The 23,040-nt window shown below is 40.1% G+C and overlaps 1 protein-coding gene and 1 long non-coding RNA gene across 2 annotated transcripts; one reads left to right on the top strand and one right to left on the bottom strand.

Annotated features, from left to right (window-relative positions):
* Positions 1-798: 798 nt before the first annotated feature.
* Positions 799-15,298, bottom strand: LOC148641312 (uncharacterized). The gene is made up of 25 exons (XM_088618121.1): positions 15,170-15,298; positions 13,443-13,519; positions 13,010-13,294; positions 12,789-12,911; positions 12,541-12,709; positions 12,120-12,421; positions 11,820-12,027; positions 11,027-11,158; positions 10,774-10,913; positions 10,474-10,680; positions 10,056-10,273; positions 9,315-9,960; positions 7,669-8,803; positions 6,844-6,902; positions 6,391-6,670; positions 6,171-6,287; positions 5,923-6,071; positions 5,203-5,334; positions 4,792-4,931; positions 4,059-4,264; positions 3,916-3,969; positions 3,610-3,827; positions 2,875-3,518; positions 1,996-2,575; positions 799-1,473 (listed from the first exon to the last, which is right to left on the bottom strand). The coding sequence occupies exons 2-12, from the start codon at positions 13,466-13,468 to the stop codon at positions 9,335-9,337; spliced, it is 2,436 nt and encodes an 811-aa protein (XP_088474247.1). The 5' UTR covers positions 13,469-13,519; positions 15,170-15,298; the 3' UTR covers positions 799-1,473; positions 1,996-2,575; positions 2,875-3,518; positions 3,610-3,827; positions 3,916-3,969; positions 4,059-4,264; positions 4,792-4,931; positions 5,203-5,334; positions 5,923-6,071; positions 6,171-6,287; positions 6,391-6,670; positions 6,844-6,902; positions 7,669-8,803; positions 9,315-9,334.
* A 4,232-nt stretch (positions 15,299-19,530) lies between these two features.
* Positions 19,531-22,833, top strand: LOC148641311 (uncharacterized). Its single transcript, XR_015929812.1, has 2 exons — positions 19,531-21,919; positions 21,973-22,833. It is a non-coding gene; the product is annotated as an uncharacterized LOC148641311 (long non-coding RNA).
* The last annotated feature ends 207 nt before the right edge of the window (positions 22,834-23,040 follow it).

The following is a 23,040-nucleotide window of genomic DNA, read 5'->3' as shown; positions in this document are numbered from 1 at the left end:
CTAAGTTTAAAAACCACTTATTCTTAATTCAAGAAGTTGGAATCCAACCGCACAGGGCCGCGTAACTAGTTAGCATGCCGGAGTCTTGTTCGTTATCAGAATTAACCAGACAAATCGCTCCACCAACTAAGAACGGCCACGCACCACCACCCACAGAATCGAGAAAGAGCTATCAATCTGTCAATCCTTTCCGTGTCCGGGCCGGGTGAGGTTTCCCGTGTTGAGTCAAATTAAGCCGCAGGCTCCACTCCTGGTGGTGCCCTTCCGTCAATTCCTTTAAGTTTCAGCTTTGCAACCATACTCCCCCCGGAACCCAAAGACTTTGGTTTCCCGGATGCTTCATGGGAACAACGCCGCCGGATCGCGAGTCGGCATCGTTTATGGTCGGAACTACAACGGTATCTGATCGTCTTCGAACCTCCGACTTTCGTTCTTGATTAATGAAAACATTCTTGGCAAATGCTTTCACTTTCGTCTGTCTTGCGCCAGCCCAAGAATTTCACCTCTAGCGGCGCAATACGAATGCCCCCGGCCATCCCTCTTAATTGTGGCACCAGTTCCGGAAACCCACAAAATAGAACCGGAGTCCTATTCCATTATTCCTAGCTAAAACACTTATCCATACTCGGTTGAATTTCACATACTTTTCACTTTGAAAGTCAGCTGTGAAATCATTAAGAAATTAATGATACAACTGATTTTTCTCTTCACTAAACTTACCAAATTCTCAGAGTAGAGTTATCTGTGAATTCCTTTGACCTGCTGTGGTCTGCACAATCGGTAAGAATCACAGAACAATGAGGGGCCAATTTTAATACATTGCAATCTTACAGTTTGTTTCATACATTTTTTAGTTATGAGATCAAAATTAAAAAATATTTTAATCCCAAAACAAGAAGCAGTCATTGTTCATGATGGTCACAATTAGAAGTTGTATTGAAATTATATAGAAAATCTAAAAGTTTGAAAAAGCTAATTGCGCAATAATTTTTATTATTTTTTTATAAATTATGGCAATAAAATATGACAGCATTCACAACTAGTATGGTTAAACTCGATTGATTTTTATATAACATATTTCATAACAAGGTTGACCTGAGACACTTAACATAGCTGGGTGATGATACATGATGTTACAATATAGAAAGAGTAAAAGCCAGAAGATAACTGAGGAGAGGAACCAAAAACTCCTTAGTAAGGAGAGAAAAAAAACCTCTAGGGGTCCAAGATCAACTGACTGCCCAACCCCTCTGGGTATGCTAACATTATACAATTAGAAAAATAGTTTGGAGGCAAAAGACAAAACTCTCGCACAGTCCTATTTTCAGTTTTTCTGCATTATTGATTTCTTCTTCAAAGGTGTTAGGCATGTGAAAATTTGTGATTTTGTCCTGAGCAGCACTGTCATCCTGGTCATCACACCTCTTCATGTACATCCTTGCATCTTTTCTGGTAGTGAATGGCAGGTGACAGCTACAAAAAATAACATATGCATAATCATTATGATTGTGTTGAAAACAAAATTAAAAAATAAAAGCCTAAGCAACTCTGTGCATTAAAATTTCTAATATTCACAATTGTGAATCATTAAAAAACAAATGCAGTAGAATTAGGCTGTGAAACTGATCAAATGCCATAAGCCCTATTCAAATTCGTGACTGATTTTCCAGGATGGAGACAATTTTATTTTGTTTAAGAAACTGATCTCTGTTGTAAATAGAAATCCCAGCTCAGTGATAGAAACTAGCCATGTTAGCAGATTATTACTTTACAGTTTAAAAAGTAATTAATTAATGTGGTCACAAATAATATCTTGGCTTTCAGACCATAATATGCTTTTAACAGTTTACTGAAAAAATGTTCCCAGCAGTTTAGCTCCAAAATGAAAATGAAATGGTTTCATTTTGTGTTATGTCAAGGGTGTCCACTGTATAGAAATTCAATTTTAAAACATTGTTGAAATGACAAACCACTGGAAATACAGGTTTATCTAACCTCTAACTCATTAACAATGTCCATAAGGCTGTTGTCCTTAAACTTTTCAGAAATTTTAATTAAGAAAATAAAGCAATTGTTCCCTAGACTAATCTTTTGTGTTCTGTTCGCTGTGAATCAGAAAGGTGCTGTTCTTGAAGTCCAGTCAGTCTCTGTTATCTTTCTTCCCAAGAGGAATGCCATCTAATTCCATCAAACTTCTTTTTCTTCTGCTTGTCTAAGGATGAACTGAAATGAAGCAATTAGTATTTCAGTGGCAGAAAATAATCTGTCATATATACCTCTCCAGTGCTTTTGATGCACAAATGGTGTCCTGCCGAAAAATTCTTCTGTTTGGTAATGTTGGGCAGTTTCAAAAGAAGCTTATCGATATGATTATCAAGAATCTATTCTGTAGATAATGAAAGAAAATAACTAAAAAATCAGAGTAAGAATTATTATCCAGACTTATCTTTCTGTTCTCTTTCAATAAGAACGGTGTTATTAATGAAGTCCAGTCGGTCTCATTCCATCTCTCTTCCCAAGAGGCTGCCCGTCTAATGCTGCTGAAAACTCCATTGTCCATTCTGGGAATGCTGTGCTGTTCAGATAGTGTCAACAAATTTCAAAAATAGCTCACATCTTTAAATCTTTTTGTTTTGTTTACAGCATGTGGCATTTTTTTGCAGTAACAATTGAGTGGGGTATTTAATTTGGCTCTATGCTCTTCTGAAAATCATTTGTTGGGCATCGCATACCCCCCCCCCAATATACTTGCTATACTTGCTGATGAGAATGAGAAATGCCATATTCTAGATAATAAAATAAACAGAATTCTAACCATAATTTCAAGCTACAAGAAAATACATATCTGCAAAACTTGTGCTTTCATATACCTACTTAGTATTGTTTTAAATGCTTAGTGATCCAACAACTCCAGAGCCTGTTCTTCTCCTTGAAATGATTTCCTTGAAACACTGAAATCAAAGAGGAGCTCTTCTCTTTCAGCAATATCCCTATTTGCCAAAAACAGAATTGTCAGGATGGGCTGTTCGTTGATTATGAATGTCTCTAATACAGGTCTGATGTTGTCCCTTTTCTTAGAGAAATGTATCTGCATTCCGATCGTCTCCTTATCTTGATGACAGGTGCAGTGTTCACCACAAGCGTCAATGCACATTTTTTGTACAGGTCCATCAAAAAAGATAAATATTTCATTTCTCCTTCTGGCATCTGTTCCATTAGGGCTTCTGCAGCTGTCTTTGTGATGACCTCACCATGAAAATCACACACAACCTCTCCCTTCTGGAAACGTCTGGAAGTCAAAACCTTCTTCCCTTTCACAGGATCGACAACGATGTGCAGGCCTTTCCAGCTTTGACGCTTTACCAACTTTTTAAATTCATTATCATTTGGTGGCAGTTCCAAGTTTGTCTTCCACTTCTCAAGAACGTCAGATGCTGTTGATGCATTGGCTGACCATCCCATCTTTTGAATATAGCAGGTTACCTGTCTTTCTGTTGGTAACTGTCTAGCGTAATGGTCTGGAAAGAAAATGACAATATACATTCTCAGAATATATTCTAAATTTACATTAAGTGTTTGTTGGTGAAAATAATTGATTTGTACATTTACCAGTAATATGCTGCTGTCTCATCTTCCTCTGCTCTGTTCTCCACCTGTCATAACAGTGACGGTCATGACTTCCAGTCAGGCTAACACGCTTCTTCTTTTTGGGAAGCTGTCCATCTAATGTCACCGGAAACACCTGTATCAGTTGTTGGAAGGCTGTAGAATAATCCAACTTCGTAGAAGTAAATCCTGCAGCTGCCATAGTGGATCTTGACCTTGATCTGTTGTAAGTATTTAAATAAAATATCACAGGTCTTTGTAACACAATGTAAAAAATGAATGAAAAGGGAATATTAGATTCCAACTTACTCCACAAGTGGTGTGCATTGTTCAGAGTCTGATGTTTTCTCCCCTGAGCTTGACCTGAAGTTAAAAAAATAAGTAATTGTGTAATTGTAGTTTTGTGAGATACTGATTTTGTTTACTCATTTTGAGATCACAGTGACACTTACTGCGATCCTTCTTCTGCAAAGCCTTCATCACTTCGATTGCTGAGCAGATGTTGGCATGTGTCAGCATTCTATAAGGTTTCTCTGCCGTAGAATTGGAATGTGCTAAATTATCTGCAACAATGCTCTTCTGTGCATCTGTTACATTTATTGCGGCCGTCTCAAATGCCCTCCTGGCAACCTGGCTAGTAATGAATGGCAAGCAGTACCTACAAAATAAACAAGCAAGCATATGTGATCATTTCCAACTCACCAAAAAAAAAAGATGCTGATGGACAAAAGAAATACAACATTTTCCGGAATAATAATACTATACCTTAGTTGCTATAGTTATAGCTTATGTACTTTCACAAAATGTTGTCAATTTGTCTGACCAGCAATAAAGCTAGTACAGTGAGGCATTGCAACTTGGCAATCATGCAAAAGCTCATTAGGTGCACTACAATGAGGTCCAGGTGAAACATTGTCAGAACCAGGTCACCTTTTAAAAAGACTTTAATTTAAAGCTTAGGTCACTGCAAGGAAAAGGCCACACCTAGTCAGTTGTCTGTGCATTCCATAATGCCTTGAATGTCACCAGAAAAAAGGAAGGGAGCCATTGGCATGCTGCAGGCTGGGGGCAGAGTGTGGAGGTGTTGCATTTATTTTTCCATCAGTTTATATTAATTATATATATTTAATATATAATCTAATATTATTATAATATATAATATTATAATAATATTATTCTGCTTACTTCTTATGCAGTCTTCTCAAGTCGTTGGTAGGATTGTAAATAGGATCTCCAGCAGATGAAATGAAAAACTTCTCTTCCTCCTGTCCACAGCTGCTGTCCTTGGCAGTAGAGTGCAGTTGTGTGAAGTACACATGAAACATCTGATGGAAAACAAAATGCAATTATGGTACATTCCAAATATTCTTAGATATTGCAAATGATGGTAGCTATACAGGGAGAGGTCTTTTTTTCTATATTAACATGTATTTTAATTGGCTTCTATGAAAATTGCCTGTGGTTTAAGTGTGTGTGTCTTGTGACGGACTGGTGTCACATTATGTGTGTTACTCTGCTTTGCACCCACCGCTTGACAGGAAGGTTCCAGTTCTACCACAACCCTTAAGGGGTATTTCAGTGTAGCCATCAACTTACATGTTCCTCTTCTTCATTCAATGCAAAGGACGCCAATTGCTGTGATGCAGTTTTGTGCTCTTTCACACCAATTATGACCATTTTTTGTCCACTTGGTGAAACAACAGTCTTTCTTTGCATCCATTCCTCAACCTGTAATAGCAAGAAAATAAAATAAATATGCCAACCTGTAAGACGATCGCAAACCCCTACTCTTAAAGGCGCTCCAGCCCTTCCTCATTTGCCTCATTCACCGCATCTGTTCCTTGTTCCTACCCTGTTTCAGTTCACCTCTAAAAGCCAGGCGCTCACTTCACTTGTGGCTCTGCACCTGATCTCCGCATCGTGCGAGCCCGGGTCCTGGTTGTGCCTGGCTCCGTTGTGTTTTTAGCTTCCTGCTCCTGTTCCTGTTCCCCCCGCCGGTCCCGACCCGGCACCTGTTTTTAATCCCTGGTTTTTGGATAGATTACATGGACATGGACCTTTGCTTTTTTTGTTGGATTCTCCCTTGGACTTATTCTTTGGATTGTTTGCCTCGGCCACACTTCCCCGGATCACCAGCACTGCATGGACACGCCCCCCTGTTTTCATCCCCCATTTCCTGCATGACTTTTTCCCCAGTGTTTCCTCACAATGATGTTTATGGCTGACATCATTTCACATGGGTGAAAGCTAAGGAATAAAAACATGTACAATGGAGATACCACTGCTTAATTTTAAATGCCTTTAAAAAATAAATACCTCCTGAGAACAATTTGCCACTCCCAGATCCTTGGTAAGGTACTGTTTGAATCCAGCCAGGAGGAGCATCCAGGGAGTGCTTTCTATAGAGTCCAGCTTGGGCCACTCTCTTCAGGAGAGCCTGCTGATACTTTTTAACTACTGGGGGTCTGTAAGAATATAAAACACCGGTTTAAACATTTAATACCTATAAGACAAATTAGAATTTTAGTAAAAAATAGATACATCAGAAAAATAAAAAGTCTTACTGCTGATAGAGTTCTTTGGAGCTCACATCTTCCCCTTCCTTATCCGCTTCTGCTTCAATTTCTGGAGCAGCCTCTGGCATCTCTTCCTCCTGGACAGCGGCCTCTTGCTCAGGGCCGCTGGAATACAGGTAGATTCTTTTCAACATGCTTTTACATAATATGTTGTAACAATGATTTCAAAAAGAAACTACAGAAGCCTTACAAATTAAAAATATCTCACCGTGCCAATGTGTCTTCAGGCTTCCCACGTACAAAAAGGCCCAAGGACTCCAGCAGTCTTACAACCACTGTCCCGTTTGCCTCACCAGACACGATCTCTATTCTGTTGTAATCCACGATGGCCCTGTTCTTCAGGTGATTTATCTTTCCTCGCCTGTTGAGAGGCCATCCTGATCTCCTCTGCCGTGGCGTGCTTCGTACACGCCCTCTTCAAGTGAGCAGGAAGCTGATCAAAAGTATTCAGGCACATCTTACACACCAGGGGAATCCTTGCGGGTTTCCTTTGAAAATAAATAATATAATTTGTGTATAGAAACAAGCTAAGACTGATTTCTTAAATTATCCTTAATTTTCTCTCTCATAGTTTGAGCATACTGATTTTATTGCATTTATATCAGAATTGCTCATTGCTACAAATGAAATAATGGCTTAATATAAAAAAGTGAACTCTTACTTGGTCTCAGTCACAAACTTTCCAATAGGAGCCATTGTGGAGTTCAAAAACTGCTGGTCCTAGAAGTGGGGAAGGAATTTTATAAGATAAATTGAATTACAACAGAAGGATTGGCTGAGGGAACACTGGAATATATACAAATTCCAAGTAGTGAGGAGTCCATATAGACAATGCTACCTTTCATATTCAGTATAAGATGGAGAGATTAAATTGGCCCTGAAAATTCACTGCAATGAGAAACTGCTCCTGCCACTGTATATGAACAAACATACATGCTCATCTATATTCATTTGCAGTTACATTATTGCAATGAATCTGTATCCAAAAAAGGATGTGCTCCATCTCGTCAGTAGATTGGATTCCAAAACTGATTTGGGTCAATATACATTACCTTAGAAGATAAGGTACAGTCTACTGTAGGGAAACATTAACTTAGAAAGCATTGGCCTTCCCCGGGGGGCAGGTAGTTGCAAAAGATAAACCTTTATGCTATCTTTATCTTAAGATAAGTGGCAAAGCAGTATTTTTCCAAGTTTCACCAAGCTCATCATGTTGCCATAGTAGACAAAGTTCTATAAAATGTTAAATAAACAGCATCTTGGTCTTTCAATACTGTACAAGGTGAATTAAACTGTCCCTGGTAATGCAAAGTAATGAGAAGCATCCCAGAAACTTTATCTCTAGAAACATTAGCTGTTTTCTACTATCATGTAATTTAGTGTGATGTTGTCAGAATTCAAGGACATTATCACACACAGAAATTGGTTCAGTTGAATCTAAAAAACACAGCTAAACATGGGTTTAAATGTAAAATAGAAGTCTTACCTCTTGTCAGAATCCTCCTGAATGATAGCTACATACACGATGTCCCTCTTGGATCCATGGCAGTGATGCAGCATTAATCTCCCAGCCCATATCATATCATATAAACTTGTGGGCTCTGTTCTGGGTGAAATCAAACTGTGTCTTTTATGAAGCGCAATCAGTCTCAGTCCATCTCTTCCCAAGAGGCTGCTGAAACATTACAATGCACTTCTGTTGTGTCTGCATGTTCTCCTGGACCTCAGTCAGCTGCTTTGTGGCTTCTCATGTGTCCTACTGGCAACATGCCAGGAGATGAGTGGCAGGCGGACTCTACAAAACAGCAGAAGCACATTAATATGATTTTGTTGAAGGCACAATGAAAGAACAACTTCAAGAACTCCATTTGTTGCACTTTTCTATTGCTTTGAAATTCTCAGAAACCTGTCATATTTTAAAAGCTGCAGTGGACTGAGTCTGCTTATCTGCTCCAATGCAGTAAATCCTTATGGAATGTGATAGACTTTGCTGGGAAGTGACACCTGTTAGAGTAAAAAATCTCCTTTGTGTAAGAGACAGGTCTCTATTAAACAGAAATCACAGCTCAGTCATAGATACGAACCGCTATAGCTAATAATTGAAACCGGCCAGGACCGATAGTCGACAATAATTGAAACCGCTATAGCTAATAATTGCCTCTCAATTCCAAAATCAACTGGATTTGGTGCTCTGAATAAATTTTTTTTTCAATTAAAATAATTACAACAGTTTATGGCTAAAATGAAAATAAAATGCAGTCATTGTAGATTCGGTCTACGGCATCTATTGAACTGCAATTAAAGTTTTAAAACATTCTTGTAAAGATAAATCACTTTTCATTAAATGTCTAACTTCTTAATGAGGTTTTAAAATATCTCTGTAGTCCAAAAATAATTGCTGTAGTCCTTAGCCTTTTCAGAAACCTTCACTAAAAGGTTTAAGGAATTGTTATCTAGACTCATCTTGTAGGCTCTGTTCTTGGTGTCATTCATGAAGTTTAGTGAGTCTCAGTCGATGTCTCTTCCCAAGCGGCTGCCCATCTAATGCTGCTGGAAACTCCAGTGTCCGTTCTGGGAATGCTGGGCCATCACCCGTCTTCTGACAATCATATCTCCTTTGTCTGTGAACAATACATTCATAAATCAATAATTAGTGTAACACATCGTCTCAAAAAGATTTGAGAGTTTGTTTAATTTCAACTGACCCAAAAGCAGATGTCTTACACTGAAAAAGATTATTTGCATTGCTCCACTGATCATGAACTAATTGGAAAACTTTTAAGTGGAGTGATCGCTCTTTTGAAACATTCAGATAAAGTCGACAGTTTTTCAAAAGTGGTGACAATTAGACCTCTTCATTCCAAAACTTTCAATAAGAACAAGAGCTGGGCAGATGTCTCATAGTGTTTTGTCTTGGGAATATTTGTGTGGGATGGCTAATCAGCCTCTATGCTCTTCTGAGCTTCATCTATCTAATTTTTACTGTCTCTTATCCCCTCCTGGTGCCCTAGCTGTTGGAGAATGAGACATGTCATCTTCAAAACAATGACACACGCAATACTGAGATAGATTTCAAGTCACAAGAAGACACTATCTTTAATAGCTGAAAGAAAATATGTTCAACATACTTACAAAGTATTTTCTGGAACTGGTTAGTTATCCAACCACTCTAGAGCCTGTACTTCACCTAGAAATGATTTCCTCGAAACTCTGTAATCAAAGAGGAGCTCCTCTCCCTCAGCAATGTCCCTCTTCGCTATAAACAGAATTCTCATGACGGGCTGTCCGTTGATTATGAATGACTCTCTGACAGCCCTGATGTTGTCTTTTTTCTTAGAGGAATTTATCCACCTTCCGATCGTCTCCTTATCCGGGTGGCAGGCGCAATGTTCTTCACAAGCATCAATGCACATTTTTTGTGCAGTTCCGTCAAAAAAGAAAAGACGTCTCATTTTTCCCTCTGCCATATGTGCCATTAGGACTTCTGCAGTTGTCTTTGTGATGACCTCGCCATGGTAATCACATACCACCTCTGCCTTCTGGAAACGCCTGGAAGTCACAACCTTCTTCCCCTTCACTGGATCGTCAGTGATAGTCAGGCCTCTCCAGGTTTGACGCTTTACCAGCTTTTTAATTTGCCTTACATTTGGTTGTGCACCTGTGTTGGGCTTCCACTTCTCAAGCACTTCAGATGCTTTTGGTGTATTTGCAGTCCAGCTCATCTTTTGAAAATAGCGAGTCACCTGGCCTTCTGTTGGTAACCGGAAAGCGTAATGGTCTGGAATGAAAACCAGAACAGAAACCCTCAGAAATGATTCCAAATTCACTTTCTTTGTCTGTTTCTCTGTGAAAATAATTGATATGTAAACTTACCAATAATGTTCTGCAGTCTCATCTTCCTCTGATCTGATCTCCACCTGTCGTAACAGTGTCGGTCATGACTTCCAGTCAGTCTCAGGCGCTCTTTCTTTCTGGGAAGTTGCCCGTCTAACAACACTGGAAACTCCCGTGTCAGCTCCTGGAAGGCTGTTGCATCATCCATCTTTGGATTTCCAGATCCTGCAGCTGCCACAGTGCATTTTGGTGTTGATCTGATGTAAAAACGAATATTAAATCACAATAATCTCTGTAACACATTGGCTGAAAAGAACTGAAAGCAGTGTTATACAGCAGATGCGCATACTGCAGCACTGAGTGGCGATTGCTCTCTTGATGTTTCAAAAGCATTAAGTAATTGCTGTTTATGACACAAGAATATTTTGTCATCTGTTCAGAACATGGTGATACTTACTGAGCTCCCTCCTCTGCAACACCTTCAATGACTTCAATGGCTGAGCAGATGTTGTCATGTGTCAGTATCCTATAGTGTTTCTCTGCAGTACCATCTGAGTGGGCCAGATAATCCGCCACAATGCTGTTCTGTGCATCTGTGAGCCTCTTTGTGGCCGTCTCAAATGCCCTCCTGGCAGCCTGGCTGGTGATGAATGAGAGGTGGTATCTACAAAATAAACACATACACAAAGTGTATGATTGTTTCCAAGCCACAGACAGTTTGATTAATACATTAAAACAACTTTGTGATTTGGTTTACTTCTCATGCAGTCTTCGCAGGTCATTGGAAGGACTATAAATTGGCTCCCCCACAGAAGAAATGAAAAAATGTTCAGTCTCTGTTCCACAGATGCTGTCAGTGGCAGTACAGCGTAGTTTAGTGAAGTAAAGGTGAAACATCTGAAATAACAGACAAAATGCAGTTATTGTACTTTGTATTGTATTGTTGAATGCCGAAGACAGATGTTGACAATGAACTGGAGAGAGTATATCAACGTAACTTTCACACTTACATGTTCCTCTTCTTCATTCAGTGCAAAGCATGTCAGCTGCTGTGAGGAGGTTGTGTGCTTTTTCACTGCTATTATCACCAGTTTTTGCCCTCTTTGTGACACAAAATTCTTTCTCTGCATCCATTCCTGGACCTGAAATCACAAGCAATTCAATAAATAATAACTGATTCAAAACTGCCAATGATCATTTTACAGTATCAACAGCAGCACCCAGCAATGAAGTGTATGGAGAGTGTTGAGTGTTTCAATCAGTCAGTCTGACCCACTTGGCTGGGTGCTAAGCTTCTGTAGGACGAGGCAGCTGGGATCCCAATGAGGACTCACAAGTAGGGGATGGTATGGAAGAGAGGTGCCAAGAGGTGGAAGCGAGATAAATGTGAAAGAGAGAAGGGGCTTACATATAACATGAGGAGGTGTTATCAAGAATGATTATGATTTAGTGCCGCTGAGGCTGTTTGAACTTGATGTTTGCCATTCACTAACTCTTGTTACATATGAAGTTACTGAAGAGAAGCTGGGGTGGAAATCAAATTCCACTCTCATACTTCCACTGTCCAATCTCTCTGACTGAACACAGAGCTTAGAGCATCTTCTCCCCCACCCTTCCCTCCAGTCCAGGATCACTGGCACAGCAGGTCTCCCTGTAAAGGCCCTAAGTTACAGGAGCGCCACCTAAATGACAGCGATGAGCCCTGACCAGCACTGTTATTCTGTCTCTTTATGAATGTCAGATCATTGTTTCATTGTTAGAATTTGGCCAAACAACTGAAATATGCATGACTGTCATGCTTACTGTCATATTCTTTACCACCCGTGGGTGCTGTAGGTGCTTCAGCTGGAGAATGGCCTGCAGGTAATACAGCACAAGAAGCTGCTCAGGCATGGTGATGTCTTCAGAGGTGTGCGTCTTCTTCAGTATCCGCTCCACATCTCTCTTTGCAGCCCTCAGCACCTTCCAGCAGTCACTGGCGCTCGGCCCAGGAGTCTGCAGCTGTCTGTATCTGTGGCAAAAGGAGTAGTACCATCAATGTCAATTCCCATCATGTACTGGAACTGGAAACCAACTGGAATCAGAGTTCCAAATGGAACATACCTCTTTCTGATTACTTCCTTTGAGACATCCTTGCTTTTTTTCTGCTGAATGTCCTTTAGGATGCTCTGGAAGATGATGATGATGTTAGTCAGGCTGGGATCCTCCTGTCTTAGGTTGGTGGCATTCAGGATGTAGCACAGGAACCGGTTGATATTTTTGATGTAATTAGCAATGGTTTGGTGAGACAGTCCAGTCATCCTCAGTTGGTAAAAAAAATTGCGTGTTTTGGGAATGTCCTTCACAAACATCAAGGATGCTTTAGACGGATCCATAAAAAACAGAAATCTGGAAACGTTGTGTATCTAAAAAAAATGTTTTTAGGGTTTATTTTTAGGACTGGCACAATCTCAGATGGGTAAATTCTGTGCGAATGATTTAAAATATGTACTTTGTGAGCCTCTGCCCAGTTTTAAATACCTACCTCCTGAGAGCAGTTTACCACACCCAGGTCCTGGATAAGGTACTGTTTAAACCCAGCCAGGAGAGGAACATCCAGATTGTGTTTTCTGTATAGTCCAGCCCGGGCCACTCTCTTCCGGAGAGCCTGCTGATAACTCTTCACTACTGGGGTCCTGTAGGGATATAGGACACTAATCATAGAATGATTTCATACATAAGAGAGCCGGTGGAATTATTAATCAAAATGGAAACATGAGAGGAAAGTCTTACTGCTGCTCCAGTTCTTCAGACCTCCCATGTTCCCCTTCATCTTCCTCGTCCTCCTCAGTCTCTGGAGGAGCCTGCGGCAGCTCTTTCTGCTGGACTGCATGCGCTTCCTTAGGGCATCTGGAACTGTAAAAGTACCATTTCATAAAATACTAACCGAGATAACCGGTTTCAAAAAAGCCTTTGAAAATACAATGAAAAAATGGCAAAATTGAATCTCTCACCTTGCTGGTTTGTCTTCAGGTTTCCCACGTACAAAACAGCCCATGGACTCCACCAGTCTCACAGCTAGGTTCCTATTTGCCTTGTCAAACAATAGCTCTATGCTCTCGTAATCCACAACATGCCCATTCCTCAGGTGATTCATCAAATCCTTCCTGGCCTGGCGAGAGGTCATCCTGATCTCCTTTGGTGTGGCTTGCTTCATACACACCCTCTTCAAGTGAGCAGGAAGCTGGTCAAATGTCCTCAGGCATATCTTGCATACCAGGGGAATCCTGTTGGGTTTCCTAAGACAACATAGAAAAATGTTTGTCTATAGAAACAAGAGAAAGCCTACATTTTCCTAATTAAGCTTTCTCCCTAATTGTATTTTATCAGCTAGGTACATGATTCTGAAATAAAACATGACTTTGTACAACAACAATGAACTCTTACTTGGTGGATGTTCCAACTGAAGCCATGTGAGATCTGTCCCCAGACGTCTTCAGATGTAAAAGACTGAGGGAATTTTCCTTTTCAAAAGATATATGAAGAATTAAGTCAACATTATTAATATCAGGGGAAGTCAAAATGAATTAGCTAAAACAATTCCCTTAGGTTCCCATCTAATTGCCAGCAACCATACCACCCTGCAACTCACAACTGGCAACCCACTGAAGCTAAGCAGGTGTGAGCCTTGTCAGTACCTGGATGGGAGACCTCCTGAGAAAAAGGAAAGTAATTAAAGTAAGGCTGCTGGAAGAGGTGTTAGTGGTGCCAGCAGGGAACGCTCACCCTGCAGTCTATGTGGGTCTTAATGCCCCAGAGTAGTGACAGAGAAACTGTACTGTAGAAAGGTGCTGTCTTTCGTATGGGTCGTAAAACTGACCTGTTGGGTCCTGACCCCCTGTGGTGTTACCCCAGCATCGTGGCTAAATTTCCCATTGGCCTTTACCAATCATGGCCTCATAATAATCCCTATTTATGAATTGGCTTTATCACACTGTTCTTCTCCCCACTGAGAGCTGGTGTGGTAAGTATTCTGGCACACGATGGCTGCCATCACATCAGAAAGAAATGAGTTTTACATTTGTTCTGTAAGTACTTTTTCAGAGATGTTCTGAACAATAACACATTAAAAGATAACTGTATAATATTCATATTTAAATGAAATCTTAGTGCTATTTTACATATTCCAATAAACAGAGAATGTTTGAAAGTCTCTAAACAATGGGAGATGAGTTAGGAAGTCTTAAAGTTTTAATCGTAGTCTTTAAAAGCAATAAATATCATGTCAAAACTAAAAATCAGTAAGATCATTGGGGCACATTAAGCTCTGCTTCCACTTTCCTTATTCATTATTCTGACACTGTTATATCTTCCATAAGCTTCTGTGAAGATGTATGCATACCCACAAAACAGTTAAGATATATGGCAATAAGAATCCATGGTTCTCAAAAGAATTACAAGACCTGTGCCATAAAGAGAACAGGTCTTTTATCATGGTTGACTGAACTGAATATATCTCTGACAAGTGTGAACGGTGCTCAGCAATGAAGAAAGAGAAGCCACATTACAAAGCTAGAAGAGCAATTGGATGAAAACAAGCAGAAATCAGACTGGAGAAAAAGAAAAAAATGACCAATTATGAAACAAAAAATCTGGTCAAAGGCCCCAGCCTGCCAGGTAAACTTCAGTTTGATGTGCTCTTTGAGAATCTTGATTGAAGGGCTCTAGACAATATGTCACTGTGCAGACCACCTGGATCCTGTGTTCACCGGATTTGATGATACTTCACAGTTTCAGAGTGTCCACTCTAATTCCTGGTCCTGAATCTTCAAAAAAATCGTGCCCTAATGGCTACAAGCCAGACCAACTGCTCTGAGCTCGAAGGCTATGAATGGCTTTGAGCATCTGGCGCTTAAGCACCTCCAGCTGTGCCCATCTCCCCTGTTGGATCCTTAACAGTCTGCCTCTCGGGCAATCAAGTCTGCTGAGGATGCTGTTAACCTGGCTCTCCACTTGACACTCCAGCACTTGGAAGAACCATATTTCTGCTCGTTGCTTTGTTTGGATTTTAGATTGGCCTTCATCACCATTAACCCACATAAACTAATTATTAAGTTGGTAGTAGTGTTGTTGGCCTGTATAAGCATATATGATGTTTAAATACAATTTCTTACCTTTTGTCGGCAATATTGATTGCAGAAGCTGAACTCAGATGTTAATGATAGAAAATCCAGATCTTCAGGTTTTTTCTACCGCTTAAATAGAGGAGAAATTGAAAATGCATCCAACAGTAGAAATGCTGAAGAGCTTATCCAGTGAGTTGTGTCTCAGATGGAATTGGTGTCTCTAGTGAGTAGAGAGATGTGGCTTATCAAAAGAAATCAGTTCGGCTGCTCCACCCCCGCAGTCTCCTCCCCTCCTCCAAGCCCAGCCTTTTATTCAATCTAACGAACCAGATCATGTCACGGAAAATAACGGCTTTCATATTAGCACACATCACTAGAAAAGGATTATATTTCTATATTTCTCTTACATACAATTTATTTACAAGTGTTGTTATTGCGTGGTCCCTTCATTGCCCTTCATTGTGTGGTTCCCATATGGTTGTACAGTAAATACAGCGGGAGGAGTTTTACTCACTACACTCAAAACTTACAGTACAGAGACGTTCTGAACGACAAAACATAACGATTCTTAATCCCACAAGAAAGAAAAGAACAATCTTAATGTTAAGACATAATAAATTGTGTTCTTTCCAGTAGTAATTTGTACTACCAACCAGCCCATCATTGGGAACAGTCCAATTACCCATTAATGTAATGATTCCTCGTTCTACTTCTTTTTGAGAAGAAGAGATTTTAAAAAAATCAGGAAGAAGTAAGAGTGCAAAGGAATATTTTAATGATCTCTAGTTAAATTGGAGAATGAACTGCCTCTCTGTCCCCCAGTCTGAGAACAGCAGGTGTCTGTCTCAGGTTACACCCAGACCCTCACAGACACAGGAGATGGAGGCTATAACATCCTGACTCTGAATGTCTCTCTGTGGACTTCTCTGAATGTCTGAATGTCTCTAACTATCTACTTAGCATGTCAATCAGCCCCATCAGTCTGTGCAGGAAGGGAAACTACTGAAGCTAACCTCCAACCTGAAATTAGATTCCATGAGACACAATTATCTGTCTTTAGCGCCACGGTGAAAACAAAACTAAAACAATAATGAGAGTACGTTAATAAAGGAACAAGTAATAGGTTTATCCATGCTGAAAAGAGAAGAGAGAAAAAATTCATCTGTGAAGCCTTCTTCAGGTGTGAGCAGGGGTGAATATTTTAATAAACCTGTGTGAGCAAGATCTGTGATCTACATGAGACTTGGAAGAAGGTACATAGTGACATATTACATATATTGAGAATCTCAGTCATTATATACATCATGCTAACACACACTCTTCTGAAAAAATAAGAATATCATATTAAATACATCATGCTAACAGTGACAGACTGTGCTTCAGTGTGCCTCAGTGCTTTCACTCCACCTACACTCTTCTGAAGAAATTAGACGGAATGGAGGAACATGCTGTAAGATGTTGGTGCCACAATAATATTTTCTTGGTTAGCTGAATACCCAGCTATATAAATAGACTAAACACAAAGAAAAGTCTTTTCTGATCACTATTACATAATGTGAAATCTACAGTACACAAAATTAATTTCATAGACTCACTTCAACAATTTATAAATAACATGAACAAAAATCACATTTCTGACAGAGCGCCACTATGAAGCTGAAATGCAGCACTCATGGTGTGTTCAACTAGCACTCACATTTTAAATGAGCAATTAACATCTTACACATTAATCTCTAACCCAGACATTAAATGATTATTTTCCTGATATGCAAACTAAAATATCTTCATTTAATTCTGAATGTTTAATTTGTTGCCTTGCTACAGAGTAAAATGTTTTTGATGCGAAAGTGTCTGGTTCTGCGCTTCTTATGCCGCTTCAGATTTGTTGACATTTTTCAATTTATAATGTTAGCCACATTCTGCTTCCTTATCTTCAGTAATATTGAAATAATAAAAGAGTTTTTCTTGGTTTGCTCGTCGTATATAAAGTATCTCAGACTCCAAATCTTTTTCTTCCAGCTGAAAGCAAGGAGAACCACAAACATTTATTTCATCTCCTCGCCTTTTCTTTTTTCTAATCAAGGTGCTCCGATTTGAATCTTTAATCTAATTAGCACAGTGTATACATCTCATTGTCTATCTACGTAGCAATCAATTAACACACAATGGGGATTCATGACGGGGGTGTGGGTAAGACCGAATGGAAAGAACTGCAGCTCAACAAAGGAGAAGAGGAGAGAGAGCACCATACCCTGATACTGGAGATTCTCACACAGCAGTAGCCCTGAGGGGTGCCTCAGGGCTACTGCTGTGTGAGAATCTCACAGCTCTGGGATTATTCCCAACGCAGCCGGCTTGCTACTGGCCAGACAGAAAGTAAATGCGTAAACGGCCAACTTCATGTGATGAAAATAATTTCCGTTTGAGTTTAGTCAAACACGTCATTTTGACTCATCCTAATTCACTCAAATAAAAATGCAAAGCAATTTAGTCTTCATCACGGTCACTGTGGATTTTATTCGCTAGCATTTCGTCATTGTTAACTAAAATGAGAAAAAGCTAATTAATGACTTAGCAAAGCACATCTATGATGAAGAAAAATATATATCATAATTATAATCCAGATGATTGGGGCATTGGTGCATGACTACAGTCTGTGCTAGGAACCTGGAGAGGGTCTCTGGTTCAATACATATTTGTGTGTCTGGTATTATTCGTTATGATCATACTGTTAATATCCTGCTTGAAAAACATGTGGACTAAAGCTGCTGCTTCTGTGCTAATTGTACGCCCTGAAGGGATCATGAAGGTCAAAAAATGATTTCATGGGAAAGGTTTTCTTATCTAGTGGCAGAACCTGATGGGTAGAACAGTATAGTTTTAAGGGGGGTTACCCTTGGGAGTGATTCCCATAGATGCACATTATTATTATGGTTTGTTTGTTCATAATAAGATGTTTTGCAGGAACGGACCAAAGACAAATTTTACAACTTCAGCTAGAATTGTTCTGCAAAACGGCACAGCTGAGGCAGTGGAACAATGTGTAGATTTTTGTAAGAGTTATTACCCAGCTGTTGACCAATCTTGTAAAAAAAAAAACCCTAAGAAAAATGCTGGGCTCCAGCCCGCAGGGATTTACCTGTGCTGTAAGAACTAATGAGTGAATAAAGAGACTGGATTCTGGTGAAAGACTTCAGGAAAAAGAAATGGTGTTCACTCAGGTGGAGGGGGCCGTACCAAGGCTGCTGACCACTGCAACTGCTGTGAAAGTCACGGAAAGGGTGCCCTGGATTCATGCTTCCCACTGTAAAAAGGTCACAAACGAACTGAGCAAAGCGCAGGAGTGATGTCTCCACATGATAGATGGGGATCACATGCTTGGGACTGATGTGCACAGCTTTTTTCCTTTTTGTGTGGAAGCCTGTCACCACCCAGAAAGAGGAAGAATCTAAACGCGAAGCCTCTTTGTATACAAACTGGCTGAATGAAACTGATAATGAGGGGGATATGAGTAATTTGTGGTATAAACTTATAAATCATACTGTAAAAGTAAAGAAACTTAATGCATCTTGTTATGTATGTGCTTTAATGCCTCATTCTAGAGCCTCACCCATTTCTCTCCTGGTTAGAATCACTGTTTGGGCCAGGGGGAATGTTTTTCTTTAAGTTACTAACACCAATTATAGTAGCTGTGATACTTGTCTTCCTGTTTTTGTGTTGCTGTACGACATATATTATTCCACTGCTTTGAAATATGGTAATGAATATGTTTGCGCATCAGTATGTTCTGATAAGAATGCAAGAATCCGAAGTATGGGAGCCTCCTGGGAGTCCATATGAAGAATCTAACTTTTAATCATTTTCAAGAATAAAAAGGAGGGGATTGAAGTGGAAATCCAATAAGTAAATTGATTCTTAAAATGTAGAGAGCTTTGCAAAAAATATATTGGTGCTTTTAGATAATATATTTCAAGGATGTAACTGCTGTGCTACAGTACGTGCAGAATTTTAGAAAACAGTGCGTCAACAAAGTACACTGTTTAGGTTACTTTAGAAGACAATGTACCAAAACAATATATGCTGTCTGGGTCATTAGAATTAGCCAAAAGTAACTGATTAGCTTTGAATAACAAGTCTAGTGCTTCTTCTCTCACTCTATGATGTAATCTGTTTTGTCTTAGGGAAAGGGGAAGTTTTAGAAGGAGCAAAGCGCTGAGCTTTTTTACAGCGCAACGTCTTATAAAAACCCTGTACTGCTTGTAACAAATTGAGTCTCTGGTTGCACTTTGCGAAGTGGCAGCAGGGCTCCCAATATTGCAATATTGAAATAAAGACCTTACTCAGGTGAGAACTCTCTCTTGTGGCTTCCTTGATAGTTATATTTCCATGACAATTTGGGTCTCGTCCGGGATCACAAACCTGAACGCGAATGGCTGCTGAAACTCCATCCGGACACGGATAATTTTAGTAAAATTGGACGAACCTCGGAGGATAAATTGTTTATCCTTCCAGAGACGCATCTGGAGAATTGGCAGCTGTCTGACGTCAGTAAGTTATCCTTAAAAATTAATAGCTTGAGAAGCGAGCCACAGGGGTGTTCTCACGCGGGTCTGGGACTCATATAAAGAACTTATCTTAACACAGACCTGTGGTTTTTGCTCTGCGGAGTAGTTAATGTGATAAGGTTCTAAGTAAGGCACCGATCGGTAAAAATGGGAAATTAAAATTCAAAGAAGAAAATGGGACCGAGCAGTCCAGCAAAAGTACATGTACGACAAATTCAGAGAAACAATTATAGCCTGGGTTAGAGTAAAAAAAATGTTTTATGTTCATGAACTGTAAAGCTAGGGTAATAGGTGTAAGGGAACTTGCACATAATTTATTTATGATAATTAGGGGCCCATAACTATGAAGGATCTTTGTAAGTGAATCAGAATGGACAGAGGAAAGTTGAATTAGGAAAAAGAAGTTTCCTGAAGAAGGGGAAACTTAGAAGAGAAGGAGAAGAAAGGAAAGAAAGTGAATTGGAAAACTTATGTAATGGAAAGAGGAATAATAATAATAATAATAGCTTACATTTATATAGCGCTTTTCTGGACACTCCACTCAAAGCGCTTTACAGGCAATGGGGACTCCCCTACACCACCACCAATGTGCAGCATCCACCTGGATGATGCGACGGCAGCCATAGTGCGCCAGAACGCTCACCACACATCAGCGATCAGTGGGGAGGAGAGCAGAGTAATTAAGCCAATTTATAGTGCGGGATTGTTAGGAGGCCATGATTGATAAAGGCCGCTGGGAAATTTGGCGGGTTATTATTATTCAGGACCCCTTGATGCGGTGGCCAAGGGGCCGTGTTTATGTGTTGTGCAGGCTACCTGCCTGGCTGTATAAACTGTGAATAATCTGGTGTAGAACTAGCAGACCGAATGAAAAGATTTAATTGAAACTTGTAAATATGCTAAATGGAAAATTGTAGCAATTTATATAGACTGTATATATACATTTGGTGTATGCCACAATTTTGGATGGCAGTGAAGGAATAGGGATTTCCCCAACATGTCAGGGACTCCAGTCAAGAATGCTGGGTTTGTCTCTGAACTGTTAGAAGCTTTGCAGCTGCTGACTGAAGCAGCTGTGGTAAAGTGTAAATCACATAATAAAGAAATGTTTCCAGTAACTCGAGGGAACAACTTTGCAGATGTAGCGGTCAGGTGAGCAGTCCTGGTAGAACAGGGGTCTGAGACCCCTGTGAAACCTCTGTTGGTGAAAAAGGGACAGCTACAGGATATTCAGGCTGAGGCCTCTAAAGCAGAGAAAAGGACATGGTTAGAAAAGAGTGTGGTGCTGCCAGCACACTGGACGCTCTGCATGCCCTCACAGCCTAATGCCCTTTGTAGCTCGACAAATGCACTCTGTCGGACACCTGTGTGCGAGTTAAATGGTGTGCCGGTTACCCAAACCTGGGTGGGGACTGTGTTTGAAGCAGTAGCCACTTATGTGGTATCTCAATGTGATGCTTATCAAAGGAACTCAACTACAGTTCAGGTGCAGGTGCTACAGCTCAAAAGGCCTGCTCCTGAGAAACCTTTCATGCAGTAGCAAATGTTTACAATTTACAATTGTAAAGGGAAACCTTGGCTCTTATAATCTGTTTTCCCAGTGGGTTGCTGTCACTGCCTCTGTGTCTACCAAACACTTGATGATGGAGATAAGCCCTCGGTGGGCACTGCCCTACTGCTTGTATTATGATCAGGCTGTGGCTGAATTAATCGGGGTGAGATGGACTGAGATCACCCTCAGTCTGCTGGAACAGTGGAATGAAGGAACAGAACTCTAAAAGATCGACTAGACATCAGACTGAAGGAACGCCATGGGATGCGGGCTGGATCAAACAGAACTGTGTAATAGAGCCTGTTTGATATCATCACAGGCCAATCAACGAAACTTCCTGGAGGGATGAATTTGGCGAATGGATTGTTGAATTTGCTAATTCTCTATTGTAGTATTGTAGGTTGTTAATTGAAGTGGTGCACGGGGCTGGTGAACAGGTGCTGGACGCTTGGAGACCTCCAGCAGAGGGAAGACACGACCTGATACCTGGCGAGTGGGTGTGGGTGAGGAAGATATACCCTGCCAGATGTTGCAACCCTGCTGGGAAGGACCATATCAAGTGCAACTGACTACCGACTCTGCCATCTGAGTGACAGGATGAGATCGCTGGATCTACGCATTGCGCCGACACCGAACCACTGCACCAGAGACTGAGTGAACATTAATTATTATATTGTCACTGTTTCTGTGTTTGTTGAGCTTCTTGAGGTGGGGGCGACAGTGTACCTGTTAAGTGTAAGGAGTTTTACTTTTATAAATGGGGATATGGAATCAATACTTTATCAGTCAGCCACAAATAATAATCAGAGCTCATGTTGGGATTGTATTGCTATAAAAGATGCTCTTGGGAGTAATCCCCTTTGATAGAGGTGATTATTTAGGTTTATTGCCATAGGTAAATAGCCCTGCTTTTAGTCTGAGTGTAACTCAGATGTATTAGAATGGAAATAACTGTATGCTCCTCGCTATAATCACAGTTTTAGGCCATTCTCTATTAGGGTGATAGACAGCTGTTTAGGTGAGCTGAATTCTAGACAATTATTAGCAAATTAATGACTTAGCAAAGCACATCTATGATGTAGAAAAATATATATCATAATTATAATCCAGATGATTGGGGCATTGGTGCATGGCTACAGTCTGTGCTAGGAACCTGGAGAGGGTCTCTGGTTCAATACATATTTGTGTGTCTGGTATTATTCGTTATGATCATACTGTTAATATCCTGCTTGAAAAACATGTGGAAAAATCACATTTCTGACAGAGCGCCACTATGAAGCTGAAATGCAGCACTCATGGTGTGTTCAACTAGCACTCACATTTTAAATGAGCAATTAACATCTTACACGTTAATCTCTAACCCAGACATTAAATGATTATTTTCCTGATATGCAAACTAAAATATTTTCATTTAATTCTGAATGTTTAATTTGTTGCCTTGCTACAGAGTAAAATGTTTTTGATGCGAAAGTGTCTGGTTCTGCGCTTCTTATGCCGCTTCAGATTTGTTGACATTTTTCAATTTATAATGTTAGCCACATTCTGCTTCCTTATCTTCAGTAATATTGAAATAATAAAAGAGTTTTTCTTGGTTTGCTCGTCGTATATAAAGTATCTCAGACTCCAAATCTTTTTCTTCCAGCTGAAAGCAAGGAGAACCACAAACATTTATTTCATCTCCTCGCCTTTTCTTTTTTCTAATCAAGGTGCTCCGATTTGAATCTTTAATCTAATTAGCACAGTGTATACATCTCATTGTCTATCTACGTAGCAATCAATAAACACACAATGGGGATTCATGA

The sequence above is a fragment of the Lepisosteus platostomus genome, chromosome 24 (genome assembly GCF_059453375.1).
Source record: "Lepisosteus platostomus isolate fLepPlt1 chromosome 24, fLepPlt1.hap1, whole genome shotgun sequence".
NCBI lineage: Eukaryota > Metazoa > Chordata > Actinopteri > Semionotiformes > Lepisosteidae > Lepisosteus > Lepisosteus platostomus.
Note: the sequence above shows the minus strand (reverse complement) of the source record. Positions and strands in the feature narration are given on the sequence as shown.

Excerpts from the sequence above, each read along its gene's own strand:
- LOC148641312 (XM_088618121.1), bottom strand. The coding sequence starts at position 13,468 with ATGGCTTCAGTTGGAACATCCACCAA. Across the intron at positions 13,295-13,442 it reads TCAGTTGGAACATCCACCAA|GAAACCCAACAGGATTCCCC; the intron begins GTAAGAGTTCAT and ends ATGTTGTCTTAG. Across the intron at positions 12,710-12,788 it reads TCTGAAGAACTGGAGCAGCA|TGTCCTATATCCCTACAGGA; the intron begins GTAAGACTTTCC and ends TTCTATGATTAG.